General features: G+C 44.9%; 1 protein-coding gene across 1 annotated transcript in view; it reads left to right on the top strand.

Annotated features, from left to right (window-relative positions):
- stpg4 (sperm-tail PG-rich repeat containing 4) overlaps window positions 1–14,892 on the top strand; it is a 79,915-nt gene extending 65,023 nt beyond the window's left edge. Inside the window, exons 6-7 of the mRNA XM_041207427.1 lie at window positions 11,582–11,689; window positions 14,496–14,892. Of these exons, the coding sequence (XP_041063361.1) occupies window positions 11,582–11,689; window positions 14,496–14,579 (192 nt within the window). The 3' untranslated portion in view covers window positions 14,580–14,892. The remainder of the gene's footprint in view (window positions 1–11,581; window positions 11,690–14,495) is intronic.
- The last annotated feature ends 6,439 nt before the right edge of the window (window positions 14,893–21,331 follow it).

Here is a 21,331-nt window from a genome sequence, read left to right as displayed (position 1 = left end):
TCTTACAGTGGGAGTCTGCTGGAATCACTGCAGATTTTCAAGGTCATTGTCTGATGTGAACAAGTCAATCCCATGACCCAGGATTGTGAGTTGGCTTAAGCAAAGATACTGGGCGGAATCGTCCCAGATTTGCACTAAATGCGGTAGCGGGCGGGTAAAGTGATGTTTTACCCCCCCCCCCCCCCCCAACTGCAATGGCGGCTTTTCTTGCCATGTCGTCCCAAACCCATCGCATTAATTATGCATTCCCAGGAAACACAGCATTTCCATGGCGGGCATTTCATTCACTCACCGTGCCGTCACCTCACCACTTCATCATGCCAGGCGCCATATTTAAAGTCCAGCCACGCGCACACACACAACTCAGTGCTCCCAGCCCTCGACTGCTGCAAAGACGACAGGCCCTGAAAGGCAAAAAGACTGCAGGCCCCAGGTTCAATGACGTGCCCCTCGAGCACATTTTGGACGCACTGGAGGCTCACCGTGATGTCCTCTACGTCCACTCTGGCCGCAGGAAGGGCTGCAACATCAGTAATATGGCTTGGGAAGCACGGCAGCAGTGGTCAGCACCAATGCCCTTCAAAACATTACAGCCTCTTGGTGCCACAAGAGGATGAATGATCTCCATTCCGCCAGGGTAAGTCACTCTTCTCATCACTCTCAAATCTCACACTCACAAACCCATCACGCATCCAGAGGGCCCTCGCTCACTGTCAGTTCAAGGGACATCACCATTCACTCTGTAACTCCCATCTTCATTGTCCTCATCCCGTCTGGGACCACTCACCACCCACACATGCCAGGCATACTTATCATCTGGCCTGGCAAGCGTCCTGGTGAGCTGCCTCCTTGAACCACTGCAGTCCACGTGGTGTCAGTGCACCCACAGTTAGGGAGGGAGTTCCAGGATTTTGACCCAGTGACAGTGAGGGAATGGTGATATATTTCCAAGTCAGGAATAAGCTGGCACATGTAGGATAAGCTAACACACAATAAGAGGGAGAGGTTGTTGACTGGTGGAGGAATGCCTGAAATCAAGGTCCTCACGGACTAGAAAACAGAGCCAGCTGGCCGGCGAGTATCTGGACCTTTCCTGTACTGACAGTGAGGTCGGCGCTGCTCTACCAAGTGAGGGTCCAGCAGTGCAATATCCATCAGACAACCATTCTGTGAGTGATGTGTCCTGTTTCACAGGCCACTGCCATGCACTAATTATCTCCCCTTGCTTCCGCAGGCACATCGGGAAAAACAAATGATGGAGTCCATGACCCAGGGCCTCCAATCAAGCCCCAAAGAAACCTCTGAAGAGGAATCTGAAGGCACCCTCCCTGAAGTCCCATCACAGCGCTCACCCACACCCTCCACAGAGACACACACCTTGATAGGACCTAGCTTTAGAGTAGCCTCGGGATCACAATCTGATGAGCACATTGCACTTTCTGTTCCACAGCAGGTGGAGGCAGGGACTTCCCACGTGTCCAGCACTCGGAGGACTGCTGGAGGCCAGAGCATTGCTGAGTCTGAGTCAGATGATGAGTCTCTGGACTTGGTTATGTCACAGTTGCTGGAGTAACAAAGCCAAACTTGGGAACAACAGGAAGGGATGTCTGCTGCACGCCACAAATTGCAAGGAACGATGGAGGAGTCCGTCCGCCTGCAGGCTGAGGTGATAGTGCTGGCATGCCAATGCATCAAGGTCAACACTGGTAGGATGGCAGCCGCCATGAAGAGCTTGGTCCAGGATGTCACTCCTGCACTGCTGCGCAGGCTTAACTCCATCACTGACGCCATAGTTGGCCTCCAATAGTGTGTACGTGAGAGGGGGGTGGGGCAGCTCGAGTTCACTCCAGCTACCCCTTCTCCTCAAGGGGTCAGCCTGGGGCCCTCGGGCACCCATTGGGAGGAGGATCAGCAGGTGTACCCACCAAAGCTGTCCATCCAGGTGACTCCTGGAGTGTCCAGCCCATCTGCATCCCCTCTTTCTGTGATCTCAATAGCTCCAGCTCCACAAGCCGAGGAGAATGCCACTGCTATAAGCAGGACCCTGAAAGCAAACTGGGGCCTTCCAAGTCTCGGCCTTCCAGACCGCCAAGGTCATCACAAACAGGGTGTTACAGTCAGCAGGCTGCGTCCACCTCCGCTGTGGATGGCCGGGGAGGACCAAGATGTAGCGGCAGGGTTGGGAAAGTTAAGGAGAATTAGTTGCACGGCCTGGGCACGGGTGTTAATCGCTTGTACATACTATTCACTATTGTCAATAAACTCCCAAGAATGTCTCCCTGCCTGTGGCTCCTTGTTTTGATGAGCAGTGTTCGTATCACTCAGATGTGAAACCTTTCTGCACAAGATAAAGTCAGGTGTCTCAGTCCAGGGCCTTTCCCCTGTGCTTTGTGCAGCCTTCAGACCAAAGTTATGGTCTGGCCTCACACTCGCTGGACACATCAGTGATGCCTGCACCTCGACGGTGCTTGTCATTGCTGCCAGAATGTCGATGGGCGGGTGTCACAGAGTTCCGTCATTCTCTCCGTGTGCTCTCAGCATCTTTGAGGTGGTGCTGCCCCCCCCATCTCTTCAGCATCTGTGACCAGTGATGCTGTGCACCAGCTCCTGAAGGGGTCAGATGCTGAAGGTGGACAAAGGATCAGATGCTTTTAAAGTTTCATGGCTGCGTCTCTATGCTATGACCCTGTACACAGAGCGCAAGCGAGCTGCCCTCGGCCAGACATGATTCCGACATTCTCAGAGGCTGTGTGAAGATCTATGGTGTGTCCTCACTGCATGTCTGCTGCATGTCGTGCAGTCAAGCGACTGTTAGAGCCTCTACTGCGTCTCCATGACAGGAACATCATCACAGAGGCTGTGTGTGCTGCCATAAGCCAGACTGAAGTCAAACTTCCATAGTTGCAATGTGAGGACCCACGGTGTCTCCTCACTGCATGTCGTCATTATCCTCCACAAATCTAGCAGGTATGAGGGCCTCCCGAACACGCCTGCCTCATCTGGCCAGTGCGAGGGCCTGGTCCCCATCATCGTCGCCTTCAGGGACCTCCAGCTTCTCCATCTCCACCTCAGCCAGCTCCTCTCCCCATTGCAGAGCAGGGTTGTAAGGGGTGGAGCAGATGATGATGATGCATTACACCCCCTATGGACTATATTGCCCAGCTCCATGAGACCGGTCCAGGCACCGGAACCTCATTTCCAGCATCCCGATGACCTGCTTCACCAAGTTGTGAGTTGCAGCATGAGCCTCATTATACCTTCACTCTGCTGCAGTCTGAGGCTGCCACGTGGGTGTCATCAGCCATGGCCTCTATGCGTAGCCCTTGTCCCTGAGGAGCCATCGCTGCAGCTTCTGTGGACCCTGGAAGACTCCAGAGATCTGTGACCGACTGAGAATGTAAGAATCGTGGATACTCCCTAGAAACAGTGTACAGACCTGCAGGATGCTTTTCTGGTGGTCGCTCATTCAGTGAGTAGAATCCCTTGCAGTTGACATTGTTCACCACATATTGCAGTGGAGATCTGAGAGCCAAGTGTCAGCTGTCAATGGTACCCTGCACCTGTGGGAAACCTGAGATCTGGGCAAATCCAATCGCTCATGTATCCTGGCTGTCCTGGTCCTGGGTGAAATGCACAAGGTTGTGTGCCCTCGCGAAGATGGCATCCGTGATCTTGTGGATGCATTTGTGGGTGGAGGCTTGTGATATCCCGTGAGGTCACCTGTGGAGCCCTGAAAGGAGCCACCGGAATAGAAATTGAGCACCACACGGTCACTTTCACAGCCACTGGCAGTGGATGCCTTTCATGTCCCCGTGGCACCAAATCTTGCATTAGCTGGCAGATGTGACCGACCAGTTCCATAGACATGCGCAGTCTTCAGCGACACTGGTTCTCAATCATCTGCAGGAATGAAAGTTGGCATCTATAGACCCTGGGCCTAGCTAGGCGCCAGCCAGCGGTGGCTCCCTGTGGTACCTTGGCGGCCCCAGCCGCCCCTTCTCCTTGAGGGTGCTGCTCCTCCCTCTTCGCAGCCAGGAGCCCCAGCTGCTCTCTTCTCAGTTGTCTTCACAAGTAGGCCACAAGGCATATACATCTAGTTCACCATGCTCCATGATCCTGATGTACTCCTCCGGTAGGATGAAAGAGATAGACACGTGGGTTAGCATAGGTGTACTAGGAACCTGTCTTGGTTAAGTTTGAAGGCTCCTTAATGCATCCCGGAGAATGCTGGCCACCACTTGGATGGCCAGAGATTAGTGCGCTGCATGGCTGCCCAAAACCCCACCCACCTCCACTCCACCTGACCGATTGGTGGCAGCTTTGCCCATTGGACTGCATGCTGTGCTCTCAGCTCAGGAGCAGGCAATCTCCTAACCCACACTGCAAGGCTGCACTGTTAGCTTGAACCAAGGGGGAGACTGGTCCAAACTGGGATGATGACATTGCAAGGGGCTGTGAGTGCTTCCACCAGTAACTGCTGCATGGCCAGCAGTAGCGAGGATTTTATACAATGTGTGCAGTCATCCAGCTGTTCTGCAGTCCACTGAAACTTTGTCATTACTTTGCAGTCTGTGCCCAAGGGGTGAAAACCTCTGGAGCACTTGGCGGCACTTTGATTGATGCCTCTGCATTGCTTGAGTGGGCAGAGAAGCTAGAGGCCTGACTCCAATCATATCAATGTGGCTGCACCTGAACTCTCAGCTGCAGAGGAATGGTCACTTTATACAAAGTTTCCCTAATACGTAGCCGCTTCCCCCTCCCACTCCCCCCAAACTGCACGTGCTTGTGCGCTACCTTCAATCGCAGGGCAGCCGTTGCCCCCCTCCCAACGCGCCTCAACATCGAAGTCCAACTGGTGGCCCGGGCGAGTGATCCGCAATATTACTGTGCACTCACCTCCAAGTTTCCCTCAAAGTGCAGCCCATCAAGTGCACACCTTTTATATGCTGTTGTGAAGCATGCTGGTGTGCAATCATTCTGACAGGCTGGTCTTATAATGATATGCAGATGTATTACAATGTGGTTTCCGATGTCCAATGGCAGGAAAAGCGGCACTCCATCGGTGGGCAGAGCGGACAATCCCAAACTGGTTTCACAACGTCGTGAAAACGATTTTTGGCCTTCTCACCAAATTGTCCGCTCATGCCACCAAACATGCCCAACACCAGCAGGCATGGATGATTCCACTCACTCTTTAGTCAGCAAAAATCCAATTGTTGGAAGCTGCACTCACCACCCAAAATGGGTGGCTTGAGTCGGGAGGTGAAAGTAAAGAGAATAAAAAAACATTTTTGAAGATACTTCTGGGGTTACATAAGTGTTAGAGTGGATTAATTAGGTCCACTAATACAACAATAATAAGGTAACAATACAGATTCAAAGAAAGGCCGAGAGAAAATGGAGAGTAAGAGAGAATGAAGGAAATGGAATGGAATGGCAGAAAGAGTTTAAATGCCTTGGGAATAGGAAGATCCACAATCCTGCTGTGGCTATGGCAGGGTGAGCGCTACACCCGTTTGACTCCAATAGAATTCCCAGATGACCACATTTAATATTGACAGATTTGGGTATCTGATTGGGGGTGGGGGCAGCAAAATGCAATGACTATGCATTCTGTAGGTTGCAGTAAAAAAAATTACACTGAGATGAAATTGGTCCTTTATAAGAGGAATGATTTTACAATGGCCAGAACTTCTTTCTCAGAGTGTTCCACACCACTCAGCCAGCTTGGAGCACTCTATTGGCCTCACCTTAGCTATACAGGTGTACTGCATAACTGCACTGTGCCAGCATCCAGTACGTTGGGGGCTCACGTGACGAAACAAGCAGAATTCCAGCAGATGACTCGATCTTTCTAATAGGTCAGGTGGATAGGAAGTGGAAAAGGTTACTACCCACCTCCATTCCAAGGAATTCCACAGTCTTCAGGATGGAGATTTGCGACCAGTAGCCTACTGCTTATGACAATGAACTAGCAAACTAGCAACCAGAGATTGTGGCCAGAAATGTAACTGGGCAGCTGACATTAAACTGCCTACCATGCAACAAATATGGTGGGCAGGAGCAGCGACCATATTTGGTAAAGTAGATGCACTCACAACAGGAATATCAGCAGCATTTTAAATGCAGAATAACTTGTTCAAATTATGGGCTCTGTGTCTATTAAGTTGCATATTATGGTAGTTCCACTTCCAGACTATGCGGTTTATCTTTAAAGCTCTCAGTGTGACAGTAGGTGGGCAATAAATACTGCCAGTATCACCAATAATAAATACTGCCAGTATCACCAATAATAAATAATGCCAGTATCAACAAATCCCAAGAACAAATTAAAAAGAAAACTGCTGGAAATTTCCCTGGGGGTAAGAATCATAGAAAGTTTATGGCACAGAAAGAGGCCACTTGGCCTATCATGTCTGTGCCTACCAGAAAACGAGCCAGCATAATCCCACTTTCCAGCGTTTGGTCTGTAGCCCTGGAGGTTACAGCACTTGAAGTCCATATCCAGACACATTTTAAATGAGTTGAGGGTTTCTGCCCCTACTACCCTTTCAGGCAGTGAGTTCCAGAACCCCACAACCCTCTGGGTGAAAAAAGCTTCCACATCTCCCCTCTAATCTTCCTACCAATCACTTTAAATCTATGCCCCCTAGTCACTGACTCTCTGCCCTACCCATCCACTCTAATCCAGGCCCGTCACAATTTTGTACACCCCAGTTAAATCTCCCCTCAGCCTCCTCTGTTTCAAGGAGAATGACCCCAGCCTATTCAATCTTCCCTCATAGCTGCATTTTTCCAGTCCTGGCAATACTCCCGTACATCTCCTCTGTCCCCTCTCTAGTGCAATTGGTATGGGGTTCTCCCCATCAGTTGCCATAAGTAACTTCAGCAGAAGATCAGTGGAATCCTTTTTTGCGAAGTTTACCTGGGGTTCCTGCTGGTCTTCGAGCGAAACTATAGATGAATTGTATCGAGGAGTTCCAGTATTCATCTTCTGTCTTTGCCAGCAGTTTGCCTCCAGGCACTGTGGAAGTTTAGGGCCTGTAATCTTTTACTGCATTATTTAAACTGTGAATGTTTGAAGTGTTAAATGAGGGTGTCCTCAAGAAATAGAGGCAAATTAATTAATGTCAAGAGGTAAGGAATGCTTTGAAATTGGTGAGTACAGGAAAAGCTCCAGGCATTGATGAAGGAACAACAGAATATCTAAAAGCCCTTGGAGAAACAGAATTAGAAGTGATAATAGAAATTTGTGTTCAAATATATACAAAGGATACATTCCAAGTGACTTGAGACATTCAGTATTCATTAAGAAACCTAAAGCAATGGAGTGCAATCATTTTAGAACTACAAGCTTAATGAGCCGTCTCATTCAAGTGATCTTGAAAATCATACTAGAAAGAAATAATAATGTATTTGAAGCAGAAATTGGTGAAATGCAGTCTGGATTTAGGTCTGGAGTAGAAATAATTTAACCTAAGAACAATCTTTGATAAATATTATCATGACAGCGGATCACAGCCCAAATTATTTACGGACATATTGAACTTTTTTAAGGAAGACTACAAGCAAAAGCTGGCTGAGAATGTAAAAAAACCACTTGCTGGACAATTCCTATGTGGATTACACATGACCGACTGGCCCAGAGAGAATGGAATGCCGCACCTAATAAGATGTCAAGTCCTACTTAGGCAGAGACACTTAAAAAGGAGAGCTGCAATGCAAAAGGCTAAATGTTAACCTCCTGTGGTTGTGGAGGCAATTGACGCTGATCACCACCTCAGGAGAAACCAACTCCAGTTGAGTTATGTCTCAGAACTTGGATATGACTCATGAACTACCACAGCTGATATGGGGATTGAACCTGTACCATTGGTGTTGTTCAGTATCACACTCTAGCCAAATGAGCTAACAAACCCCCACAATGATATCACATTTATTCATTTGTTTTCTTCTCTCGATGTATCATTTTAACTCCTTTTTCTAATTATATTTGTTTATCTTGCTTAGAAGAAAGAATTTGTCTTTATATAGCTCCTTTTACAGCTTCAAAGTGTCACAAAGTGCTTCACAGCTAATTAAGTAATTTTGAAGTGTAGTTATGGTTACGTAGGAAACATAGCAGCCAATTTGCAAGCTCCCAAAAACAACAGTATGATAATGAGCAAATAATTTGTCAATGTGATGTTGTTTAAGGTACACATATTGTACAGGACACTTGGTTGGGGGATTTTCCTTTGCTCTGCGAGTTACATTAAACTTGTAGAGAACACTGGTGTGGCCTCAGCTGGAGTACTGCGTCCAGTTCTGGACACCATACTTTAGAAAAGATGTGAAGGCATTAGAGATAGTGCAGAAACAATACGAGAATGGTTCCAGGAACAAGGAACTTCAGTTACGTAAATAGATTGGAGAAGTTGGAGCTGTTTTCCTTGGAGAAGTGAAAGTTAAGAGGTGATTTCTGGACAGAATAGATAGGGAAAACTGTTTTCATTAGTGGAAGGATCGAGAACAAGAGGGCACAGATTTAAGGTAATTGGCAATAGAAGCAATGGTGACATGAGGAGAAATGATTTTCATGCAGCGAGTGGTTAGGATCTGGAATGAACTGCCTGAGAGTACGATGTAGGTGTTAATAGTATGATAATTATATTGCTGGAGATACGGGTGAAAGGCATTGTTTAATTTAGTACTTATTTATTTGAGAATATATAAAGAAAAACTGCCGGGACTCTGGGTTGGCGGGCAGGAGGCAGCCATTTGTAATGCTGCATTCTGTAAATAAAGGAACCATCAAGAGAAGGATTTGCATTTAGTTTCATACTTCACCATTTAGCTTGGGATCCATTTATCGGGAGATATGTTCAATCAAGACATTCAAGAAGGAATTGGCCTATTATTTGAAAAAGAAGAATGTGCAGGGCTGTGCGGAGAAGGCATGAGAGTAGCACTCGGTAAATCGCTCTTACTGAGAGTCAGCATAGATATGACAGGCTGAGTGACCTCCTGTCTGGTAGCAATTCTGTGATTCTTTGAAATAGCACCATTGGATCCTTTAAGTTCATCTGTGTACACTGATTGGGCTTTTATTAAACATTCCATCAAAAAAGACAGCACTGCTGTGAGAGCAGCACTCTGGCAGCACTGCACTGGAGTACCAGCCTGGATTATGTGCCCAGATCTCTGGAATTGGATTTGAACTCACAACCTTCTGAAATATAACAATTGGTAATGTTTTTTGATGGAGTAAAATCTGTGACAGACATCACCAGGTTCATGTTTATATACAGCTGAGAGCGTGTCAACCGAAACAAATCTTGCACAATTTTTTAAATGAAAGATTTAGGAGAATATACAGTCTAGTAAGGAAATTTTTCTTTATTTTGACTGTTTGTCTTCCAGCCATTTAAAGAAGGTTTTAATTTTTTTTTTACCAGGGTCATGTCAAGATAAGGGCAATTGTTTTATTTTTGTAATAATAAGAGAAAATGCTGGAAATATTCAGCATCTGTGGCGAGAGAAACAGTGGGCCCTGTCAACCACAGTGGTGAGGGGGGCAGAGGTGTGTCTCTGGTTGAGGAAAGAGGAAGACGTGTCAAAAGCGTTGGTATGGAAGGCTGCCTCAGTAGAACAGACGTGATGGAGATGGAGAAACTGTGAGAATGGAATGGAATCCTTGCAGGAAGTGGTGCTTCATCTTCACCTTGTCACTTTAACAGTTTCCTAGCCCTAGCTGTCTCATCTTCACCAACCACAGTATTTCACTTTTCTTTTACTATTGGTTCTTATCACTTCTGCATTTTTTAAACAACAACTCCCGCACTCTGACTACAGTTTGTATACAGTGCCCATGTGGGTATGAAACCATCATCGCTAAGTGGGTTGAGCACTCAATGGATAATCAGGTGCCAGACTGGGACAAAGTAAAAGCCATTGAATAAAATTGATTGGCACAGTAACATCGGTACAAGGGCACAGAGTACTGGAGCCCTTCCATTACTGTACAAAATTACCAGGCAGACATTTGTGCCACAACCCTCCAACTACTGACATCCTAACTCCAAATTAGCAGAGGATAAGAGCAGCCTCTCCAACATCTCCTTATCCCACCATCCTCTTAACACATGGTGGCACTTAAAAAGGGGAGAGCCAACAAAATGGAATGAACAATTGCAAAAACAGAGATAGAAATATCCGTACTCATGCTTCTAGTCTAAGTTTATTTTTATTCAAACCTTGCATTATATTTTTGTGTTCAATTTTACCCAAATGACACAATAGCACATTCTATTAAGACAAATAAAACATTAAAATTGTTTAAAAAGTAACTTTTATTCCGTTTCAAATAATCAATCACCAAATTAATTATACAAGATAATCTTCATATTAACATCTCTCCATTCCAGTGAGCCCTGTCCTAGTTCTTTTCAGTATTAGATGAAATATCTGCAGAACATACAAGGTGGCATATCCCTTAAATGGCTTCATTTATATTGCTCTGTTAATGCCACTTGTATGCACTACCCGAAGGCAGGTCCTTATTGTCTGCTGATGCTTCATCTTGAACCTTTTTAATTGGCAGCTTTTTTGCCTGTGGTGTTCTGCCATTGCCTTCCACTCTCAGGGGCAGAGAAATGAGGCAGCTCCCAATTCTGCCTCGACTGCAATGGGAATTGAACCTGCACTGTTGGTATTATGTGCTAGCTAGCTAGTCAACTGGTTCCGTCCCAATTAGCAAAATTAAAGCGACATAATGAACACATATACATGGGCGGAATTTTACAGGGGCGGGTCCATAAAATGCGACGAGCCGTTCAAACGCCCATTGACTTTGGTGAGACCGTTAAATCCCACCAGTGTAAAATTCCATTCCATGTTACACTGCTTTCACGAGTGACTTCAGCTGTTATCATACAACTTTGCAGGTTTGCCAAAAATTTAATTTCGAAATAAAGTTTTGAAAAAAGATTTACTGTATTTTTATTAATATACTGGTTACTCTTCAAGTGCAGGAGTCTGGAAATCTGCAAGTATGTTGACTAAATATTGAGAATTCAAGCCTTCTCTCAATGAAATTTTGATCAGTCTGAGTTTCTATTTCCTTGTTTTTATTTTGGTCTTTCATGTTTCCCCCATTCACTCTTTTAGATGCACAGTTCTAAGATTAAAAAGAAAGGCTTCTATGAACAAAACAGGATAATTAACAATGGATGGTTATGTTCCTCTATCTGATTGTTTGAATGAATCCATGAATGTGTAACCACCGATCTCATTTCTGGATTTATTGAAGCACAGAAGGCTAAGAGTGTACTTGTTCCTGTAAAAAGCCCTGTTGGCATTGTGCAAGCCTAAACATCTGATTAATACAGCATTGGGCCCAGGCTGCAAAAAAATAACATTCTAGGCCCACACATGAAGAATGGTCACTTCAGTGTGACAATGTGGATTTGCTAATGACCATGGGACTGTACCCCAGCGGGGATTAGCATCTTCATGAGAGATGATGAGAATATAGTTCTTTAGTAAGTATTTGTTGATGATTTGGCTGGCTTGGCTGCTGAGTCTTTCTTTACTCCCACAGAAAGAAGGACCAGCACCAGGGCAATACGATGTGATGCATCAAACCTTGTCTCAGATCATGACTTCCTCCTTCCAGTCAAAAGTGCCTCGGTTCTTCCCTACAACCAGTGTGAGTATGGAGTAATAGAAGGCTCAAAGCTTTTATAAATAAAACATTGCTTTCTTTAGACATTTGAAAAGATGAGCACTAAATGCAGCAACACAAATTCAAAAGCGGCTGTAATCTGATTATTGGAGCATGCAGATCCTTGTCCAAATGCTATATAGGGTGCGTAATTTTTCAATGTGTATTCCCAGGAGCTGTGATAGCATTCACAAATTATCAACACTTTGTGGCATATTTTCCAATATGAAGTGAGTGTAGTCAGGACAACAATGGGACAACATGTACTTGGTGATCTGGAACTGGACTGAGCTGAAATAATATTCCATGGTCAGCCCCAGTTAAGTATTCAGGTGAGCTGGGTGCTTGCTAGAGGTTGGAAAAATTACATGTTAGTAGTTTTTAAGGGGTTGTTAGGAACTTTTGAAGGGATGTAGCCACTTAATGGGCTACCTTGTCAAAATTGTTCCAGACTTTCATAAGATTGCAAATATTTCAAATGTATTTTTCAGCCTTTACAAAGGCTGTCCGGGGTAAAGGAAGTGACTTAAAACAGGAAGACCAAATAAATGTGGAGGCAAGAAACAGATTCGTGGTCAAGAGGAATGATACAGCCTCCAACTGTATTGACATTAGCCATATGAGTATCATTGGTGGTGAACTAAAATATTTAACAAACCAGTCTTCAGATAAAACTCCTCTAATTATGAAACTCTACAACAACATAATCATTGGTTGGTAAGCTGCCAATTTGAAACAGCCTCAAACAAACTGCAGAGGTCCCAGATTCAGTCCTTCATCTGAACTGAGATAGCTGATCTCAGCTGGAGAGAGGTAAGACTTCACAATTGCTCTCAATACTCCCAAATTCCTAATCCTTACCATACTCAGGTGGTGACTGCTGAAAATACATATATTTTGGTCAGAATTTTTACAGCTTATGCTATGTTTGTTTATGAATAGTGATCATTTACTGTTGTCAGGTCTCAAATCAGCATGTGAATTAACCAAGCAATTCATACAACTGTTGACAAAGCTAATAGCTTTGTACTGTCAATTATAAAAGGCCTGGGTGGTTAGGAATCACCTAATTAGAAGCAGTAAAATCATTCATCATTGCCCATTTTGGACTATTAAAGAAATACTATGGTGCTAATGTAAATAATATTTTTGTAGGGCTCTTAAACAGAGTTTCGAAATCAAAGGTATTTTAACTGAAGACTAACCTTTTAAAAGTATGTTTAAACAGTTCCAATCTGAATCAGATATTCTTATTTCTGCAGTGAATTTTGGGCTCTTTGAAGTGAATGTTATTATTGATTGGAGAATGGACACTTTCTCATTTTAGGTGTCCAGTCTCTGCATTAGCCGCTCCCACACAGGGTGGAGCATGGGTTAGAGTAATACTCTTAATGCATTGTTCCAATGAGATACCTGCTGGTGGCCCATCTCCCCTACTGGGAACTGAACACAGGTGCTCAACTGCATCAAATGTAGGATCCTTTCAGTCAACGGAAAGAAGAGGCTTTCATTCTCTCGGATCATGTTCCCAGAACTAAATGGTCAGTGCTCTGGCCTATGGAACCACCTAGTGCTTTTCACCTTCCAAGGGCTCACCGAAGATAAGACACCCAAAACTGGGCGGCTGCTTTCTGCCTGGATCATGAATGGCAGATTAATGTGTCAGCCTGGGTCATTTGCACAGATCTCTGGAGTAAGGCTCGAACCACTTGACCTGTTGACTCCCGGGTGCCATAAATCTTTCTGATCTGAATTAACTTGCAATAAAATATTGATTTGTTTGCTTACTGTGATCAGACGATGGCCCGGGTCTCCCGAGCAGCGGCAGTGATCGTCAGGTTGCTGCTGCGCTCAGAAATCCCCCCAACCTGATGCTGCTGTGCATTTCTTTTGGGGTCTTCCGAACCCAGCTTTCACAGAAATGCACAGCGCAGCGTCCATTGGGGGTACTCTAGCGGAGTGAGTAACATCAGGGGAAGACAGGACAAACCTTTTTACAGCACTTGCTGTCGTATAATATGTCTTAATCTGTCTAACATTTCCTGGATAGCTATCCAGGTAAGTAAATCGGAACTGTCCAAAGCCTTCGACTCTAGCTCCGAGTGGGAGACTTTCATGGAGGATCCCGGGGAGCAGGGAAATTGCCCATCGGAAGTTGAAACTTCGCGGGCAATTCCCACATAGGTCTGCACATCAGGATTTCCACAGGGTCCTGACACTCATCCTCAGTTGTACGTCCAGTCCCCGACACTCCGGAAACCGGTAGATTTGGCCCAACATATCTGCCACACAAACTATTGGCTTTTTTTATGAATGATTGCTTTACATTGTTACATGATCTATAACAGAATGAATTTGGTCCAATATAGGATGTGCTGCTGAGCCCTATACAACAGAGAGCTCCTAAGTTTGTTCTCTTAGTAGTGGCCCTATGCTAAGGAGAGGAATATCATCTATAAGTTCTGCTCCTGATCACTATTCACTGATGTTTGTTGGAAAGTGCACATGTGGAGATTAGATGAGCAAAGAATAGGCATGGCTGCGATATTTTCATGATTGACTAGCTGCCCAACACTTACTTCTAAGTAGTACTAGAGGACTTTTGGTACCCATAAGATCATACCATTGGTCTTTAGGAAAAGTGGGGTTGAAAATTTGAGGAACAAAATTCAAGTATTAGATATATTTCAAGGGATTTTAAAGTTTTTTTCAAAGATGCTATGAAATGGTGGCTTAGAAAAGATTGTTCTTTCATCCATCAGTGGTCAATCTACTCTTTATGTATTAACAGAAAACACCAGGACCAGGAACCTATGACCCTGTCAGACGGACCAAAGCTGCTTCCGGTCTATACAATTACCAATTAAACACGTAAACTGCTTAATACCTCAACTCCCTTCAGATTTTGCTCAACTTCAAATACATGTAACTTTTGTTGCCACAGTTTCCTGAGTGGGTTATTAACTAAAGCTGCACGCTCAAATAAGAAAGTTTGGTGGAAGCATAATGGACACCATGTGAACAAAGTGGCTGCAAAGCTGAAGAAAATAGTTACTGAGCTGAACAAAATGCCAGGCGAATCAAACTCTTTGGCACAGTTTTCTAAAGCCCCACAATAGAAATTAGGCGAAAAATAAATTAAGAGTACAATGCGGTGGCAATATTCTTGCCTCTGGGCGCAAGCCCCAATCCAGAGCCTGGATCACAAAATCTGGCAGACATACCAGTGTAGTACTGAGGAAAGCATTGTCAGAGGATCCATCTTTCAGATAGGATGTAATTCAGATTTCCAGCATCCGCAGTATTTTGCTTTTATGTAATTTAATGGACATGTTCAAAATTATGATGGGTTTTGATAGAGTGAATGAGGAGAAACTGTTTCTACTTGCAAGGGGTAGGGGCGGGGGCAGGAATTTCCAAGCAATAGACTTAAGGTTTGGTAAAAGAACCAGGTGTATGTGAGGAGATTTTTTTCTTTTGCACAGCTAGTTATGATCTGGACTGCACTGCCTGGATGAAAGGTGGTGGAACCGGATTCAATGGTAACTTTCAAAAGGGAATTAATTAGAAGGACTATTGGGAAGGCAGGGAAGTGGGACGAATTGGATCACTTCTTCAATAAGCCAATACAGGCAAGAAAGGCCAAATGGCCTTCTGTGTTTTATGGTTCCATAACTTTCCTCTGAATTTTAAATGAGTGAATTGTGAGAATATGCAAATCCCAAAAAATGTCCTTGACATATCAGTGCGTGTAACCACTATACAAAGAAGGTTATGCACCTATTTTTGTAAAGTACCAGTACTAATGAATTATCACCAGAAGTAAAGTATGCATGTTAATATCGATGTTCCACTGTTTCAGTGTTTACTCATGTGTTCTGCTGAATTGAATTGTCACAGAAAAATATAGTCATAGACAGCTTTTGGCTTAAGGTGCATGCTCTCTCTCCTTCTGCGCGGTAACCAGCTGTCAGTCAAAAACCTCATTTGTAATGCAGGGTTTGTGCTGGAATGGATGCAGGTCAGGAGATCATTTTTATCTATTGTCACAATAGAGTACAACATTTATTATTTTTCTGATGACTGCACTAACTCTTTGAGGGGGCTGGGTTGTCATTTGCAAGGTGCTTTAATCTGCTTTTATACAGAGGAGTGCATAACACAATTGGCAATCATATTGCTAATCGCATCCGATGCTATCTCATGCCTCAATTTTAATTCAGTTTGTGTAGCAAGGGATGATTAGCTGCGGTGTGAGAGGTGATGCCAAACCTCCATGGCATATTTGGGTTGAGACTGAGGCAACTTTAACTCACAGGCCTCATTGTGATATGCTTGATGGACCGACCTCCCAGTTAGCGTTGTAAATCACCATAGGGCATGTGCAATTCCACTAAATTATAAATAAAGATTCCCAAGTGAAAATATATAGCCTTTTCAAATGAATAAAACAAGTTTTGAACACTGTGATTGTTGGTCTCCACTGATGTTAGAGTTGCACTGTCTTGGTGAGTGACTGGGGTTATGAAGGAGTGCTGGATGCCTGACTCGGGGTGCTAAACTGTTTGGAAATGATGCACAAATAGCAGCTTTAGTCAGGAAGCTAGGATTTTCACAATAATATTTCAATTAATTTATCACCTTTCTCCTTAATTTTCACCCCTTCTTCCCTGACAGCACTGCCACATTGTTGGTTATGGTTGCAGACCCTCTCTGGTCCCTTGCTTGAATAGCCATTTTTTATTGTTAATTTTCTTACCCTATCCCCTGAAGGTGATGTTTTTTTTTATTGGGATATAACTTTCAGTGCCTTGCCCACGTGACCATTCTTCATGGGTGAGCCTAGACAGGTGAGTGTTGGCAGGCTATCACAGTGTAGAGAAGTGCCAGAAGTGCCGAGTGGATGGTCCATCTCGGCCTCTGCCTGAGGTCCCCAGCATCACCGATGCCAGTCTTCAGCCAATTTGATTCACTCCACATGATATCAAGAAATGGATGAAAGTACTAGATACTGCAAAGGCTATGGGCCCTGGCAACATTCCAGCAATAGTACTGAAGACTTGTACTCCAGAACGAACTGCGCCGCTAGCCAAGCTGTTCCAGTACAGTTACAACACTGGCTTCTACTCAATAATGTGGAAAATTGCCCAGGTACATCCTGTACACAAAAAGCAGGACAAATCCAACCCGGCCAATTACCGCCCAATCAGTCTACTCTTGATCATCAGAAAAATGATGAAAGGGGTCATCAACAGTGCTATCAGGTGGCACTTACTCAGCAATAACCCGCTCACTGATGCTCAGTTTGGGTTCCATCAGGGCCACTCAGCTCCTGACTCCATTATAGCCTCTGTCCAAACATGGACAAAAGAGCTGAACTCCCGAGGTGAGGTGAGAGTGGCTGCCCTTGACATTAAAGCTGTATTTGACCGAGTGTGGAATCAAGGAGCCCTAGCAAAATTAGAGTCATTGGCAATCAGGGGGAAAACTCTTCCCTGGTTGGAGTCATTCCTAGCACAAAGGAAGATGGCTCTGGTTGTCGGAGTCCAGTCATCTCAGCTCCAGTACATCACTGCAGCAGTTCCTCAAGGCAGTGTCCTCAGCCCAACCATCTTCAGCTGCTTCATCAATGACCCCCCTTACATCATAAGATCAGAAGTGGGGATGTTCACTGATGATTGCACAATGTTCAGCACCATTCACGACTCCTCAGATACTGAAGCAGTCCATGTCCAAATGCAGCAAGACTTGGACAATATCCAGGCTTGGGCTGACAAGTGGCAAGTAGCATTCATGCCACACAAGTGTCAGGCAATGACCATCTCCAACAAGAGAGAATCTAACCATCGCCCTTGACATTCAATGGCATTATCATCACTGAATCCCTCACTATCAACATCCTGGGGGTTACCATTGACCAGAAACTGAACTGGACCAGCCAAATAACTACAAGAGCAGGTAAGAGGCTGGGAATTCTGTGGAGAGTAACTCGCTTCCTGACCAGGGGTGTTACACTGCTGGAGCGCGCCACTCTGGCATCTCCAACTAGGGTCCAGGGAGCGGAGCCAGGGAGTGGGACCCGGAGACCAGTGTGTGCATGTGAGTCAGAGAGTGTGTGTGTATATGTGTGTGAGTGAGAGAGAGAGAGTGTGTGAGTGTGATTTTGTGTCTGCCTCACTCCTAGTCTCAGGTTTCTCACTTACCCTCACCACCACACACCAAGGCCTGAATATTGCCAGTGACATGCAGGGGCAGGCCCGACACGCCGACATGCAAAATGACGCGAAATGACATTGGGTGTGCATCCCAACATCATCGCGTGTCATTTAGATCTTCCATTCGAAGATCTAAAGATCCTGTCAAAGGCCTATTAAAGCCATTAGGGAAGTAATTTAGATAATTAACAGCGCTGCCCGTTCAAAGTTAAGGTTGGCGGTAGGTGAAAAGCCCAAACAGCCTTCGCGATTTTCAGGAAACCTCATCCACAGGCAGGATGAGGTTTCCTGAAGGTTTTATAAAATTATTAATTATTTTTTGCACAGTTCATAAACATGTCGCAGCTCATGTGACACTGTCACATGAGAGGACATGTCTAAATAATTTTTAACTTTATTATTTATAAATTATATTATGTACTTAATCTCCCTGAGGCAGCTCCGTACCTCAGGGAGATTTCTGCACTCTTTTGCGTGCATGTGCATGAGAGAGCACAGGCCCCGACTCTCCCCCCTCCCCTCACCCACACAGGTAGTGCTGGGCGGGCCTTAATCGGCCGCCAATGTAAAATGGCAGAGCGCAGCCAATCACAGGTGGCAATCGGCTGTGCACCCACCCCCACCCGCTCCCGCCCAGCCCAGCCTGCCCAAGACAGGTAAGTTTCTGGCCCAACACGTACAGATGCCCACTCACAGTAAGTGAGGGTAAGTGAGTGAGCAGTCTGAGACTGGGAGTGAGCCTGGCACATACGCGCACCCTGACCCTCTCATACTCTGGTCATTTTTATTAATTACTCTTTTTTTGACTTAACAGCTTACGGCTATGACATTGCTTTATTTTTGCTCAGCAGTTGTTTCTTGTCTTAACGCCTCAGCTTTTTTTTTTGAAATTCAGTTTAAAGTTGTGCCGAACCTTATCGTTCCAAAATTTGCTCATCGGCCCCTTGAGGGGGAAAAAAAATGGGAATGTGGCTCCCTCCAAGCGAAAATGTTGGACAAGCCTGTTTTAAAGGGAGTCCTCAGCATCCATGCTGAGCAGCCGGGGCTTAGGACCTGACAGGCTGGTTTGAAAAACAAATCAGAACTTTCAGGCTGAGAGTGCCAATTTTTTGATGCCAGTCTTGTCAGGTTGACTTTACCCATTGTTCCACTGCTGCTGGGGAGGTTGGGGGTTTGGGGAATGGGGAGGGGAGGTGTTGGGGGCAGGGAGCACCGCTCCGGCACCTCCTAGTTAAAGGCTTCAATATTCACCACTGGATGGTAACCTCTCCTTTGCTGATTGGTCATTATTATATGCCCCACCGGATTTTTCTTTCCACTGATCTCAGTGGAATCCACCCCACTAACTGTCTGGCTGGCTTTTAATCCCCACTGCCTCCAGTATTGAAGATACTTGTCTCCAGGAGTAACACACGCAGGGAGATTTGGCTCATTCAGAGCCAGAGGGAAATCCTCTCGCAACCACGTGGGGCTGCATGACTGGTGACGCAGAGGGCGCCGGCGCGGGGACCATGTCGAGTGAATTCTACCTGCATTATTATGTGGAACACAAGAGCAAGTTTAGCCACAGGTTCCTGGAATTTGAGTTCAGGTCGGTCGGTAAGACTTAACCGGAATGTCCGGAGCTCGTGGTGTGGCTGTGAATCCGGAGCCTGGGGAGTTAAGAGGTTGTAGAGTGAAAGACGGGCCCATGCTCCTGAGCCTCATGCTGCTGCTGCTGCTGAATGTCTCCACGTCTCTGTGCAGCAGCAACAGCAGTAGCTCTCCTTTACAGCTCCCTGACTGTAAAAATAATCAGACCTCGCAACTCCCTGTGCACAGCTTTCTCATAAACAGACATTTCAGGGTCTTTAAAGCCCAAGGTTCCTGGAATCTAAAGCAGCATCAGTATCCCCAAACACCCTGCTGTGTTTGCCTACTGAACATTAATACATTGGCTGTGATGGTCTGAGGATGTGAAACACAGTATAGTGTTTGTATTCCCTACTGGCAGCTTTGCATGGAATTTATAGCAGAGAAACAGGCCATTTGGCCCATCTCATCAATGTTGGTGTTTATGTTCCACGCAAGACTACTCTCACCCTTGATCACGCTATCAGGGTAACCTTCAGCTTCTTTCTTCCTCATGTGTTTATCAACTTCCTTGAATGTATCTATATTAGAATCATAGAATGAAAACAGCACCGAAGGAGGCCATTCAGCACATCTCTATGTCAGTTCTCTGCAACAACAACACGGCTAGTCCCACTCGTCCACCTTTTCCCTGTAAAATCTGTTCTCTTCAGACAATTAGCTAGTTCCTTTTTGAAAACTGCAATTGTATCTGTCTCCACCATGCATTCAGACAGTGCATTCCAGATCCAAATCATCTGTTGCTTAAAGAAGTTTTTCCTCATGTCGCCTCTGGTTCTTTTGTTATCACCTAAGGGTTCTCAATCTTCTGCTGATGGGAACATTTTCTCTCCATTTACTCTAACCAGACTCCTCATGATTTTGAACACATCTAACAAATCTCCTCACAACTTTCTCTTCTCCAAGGAGAACAGCCCCAGCCTCGCCAATCTATCCACATAACTGAAGTCTCTCATTCTCGAAACTATTCTCGTAAATCCTTTCTGCACCCTTTCTAAAACTTTCCCATCCTTCCATTGAGGCTGAACCAGTGTTTTATGAAGGTTCATAATTTAATTGCTAGCATGTGCCCCTATTTATAAAACCAAGGGTTCAGTATAATTTATTAACTGCTTTCTCAACCTGCCTGTCACCTTCAAAGATTTATGCGCATATATACCAAGGTCTGCATGTCCTTTGGAATTGTACCCTTTATTTTATGTCACCCCTCCTCATTCTTCTGACCAAAATGTATCACTTTGCACTTCCCTACATTAAATTTCATCTGCCACATTTCTGTCCATTCCACCAGCCTGCCTATATCCTCTTGAAGTCTATCACTACCCTCCTCGCAGTTCACAATACTTCTAAGTCTTGAATCATCTTCAAATTTTGAAATTGTGCCCTGTACACCCAGGTCTAGGTTATTAATAAAAATCAAAAGAAGCAGTGGTCCCTCTATATACCATCCACCAGTCAAAAGTAAGTAAAGTTTTCTTTAATTCATGTTTTAATAGGCTTGAATTAAATAATTAAATTGTTGTCTGATGGAATTCTAGCTATGCTAAAGACAAATGATTCAAAATACCACATAGTTCGAAATAAAATACCTATCAACACTAATATTTTTCACTTAAAAAGCATAGTCTTACTGATGTTTGGTGACTCAAATGATTTTTACATAGGAAACCAACATAATAGTAGATTTAGAAATGATATGGCAAACAAGTTTTCTTAGAGCTCCTGCACTTCAAAATTTGGCATACAACCCTGACTCTCCAAAGTTTGTCTGCCATCTACA

This window comes from Carcharodon carcharias, chromosome 2 (genome assembly GCF_017639515.1).
Source record: "Carcharodon carcharias isolate sCarCar2 chromosome 2, sCarCar2.pri, whole genome shotgun sequence".
In the NCBI taxonomy this organism is placed as follows: Eukaryota; Metazoa; Chordata; class Chondrichthyes; order Lamniformes; family Lamnidae; genus Carcharodon; species Carcharodon carcharias.
The sequence above is the reverse complement of the archived record's forward strand: the minus strand, read 5'-3'. Positions and strand labels throughout refer to the sequence as shown.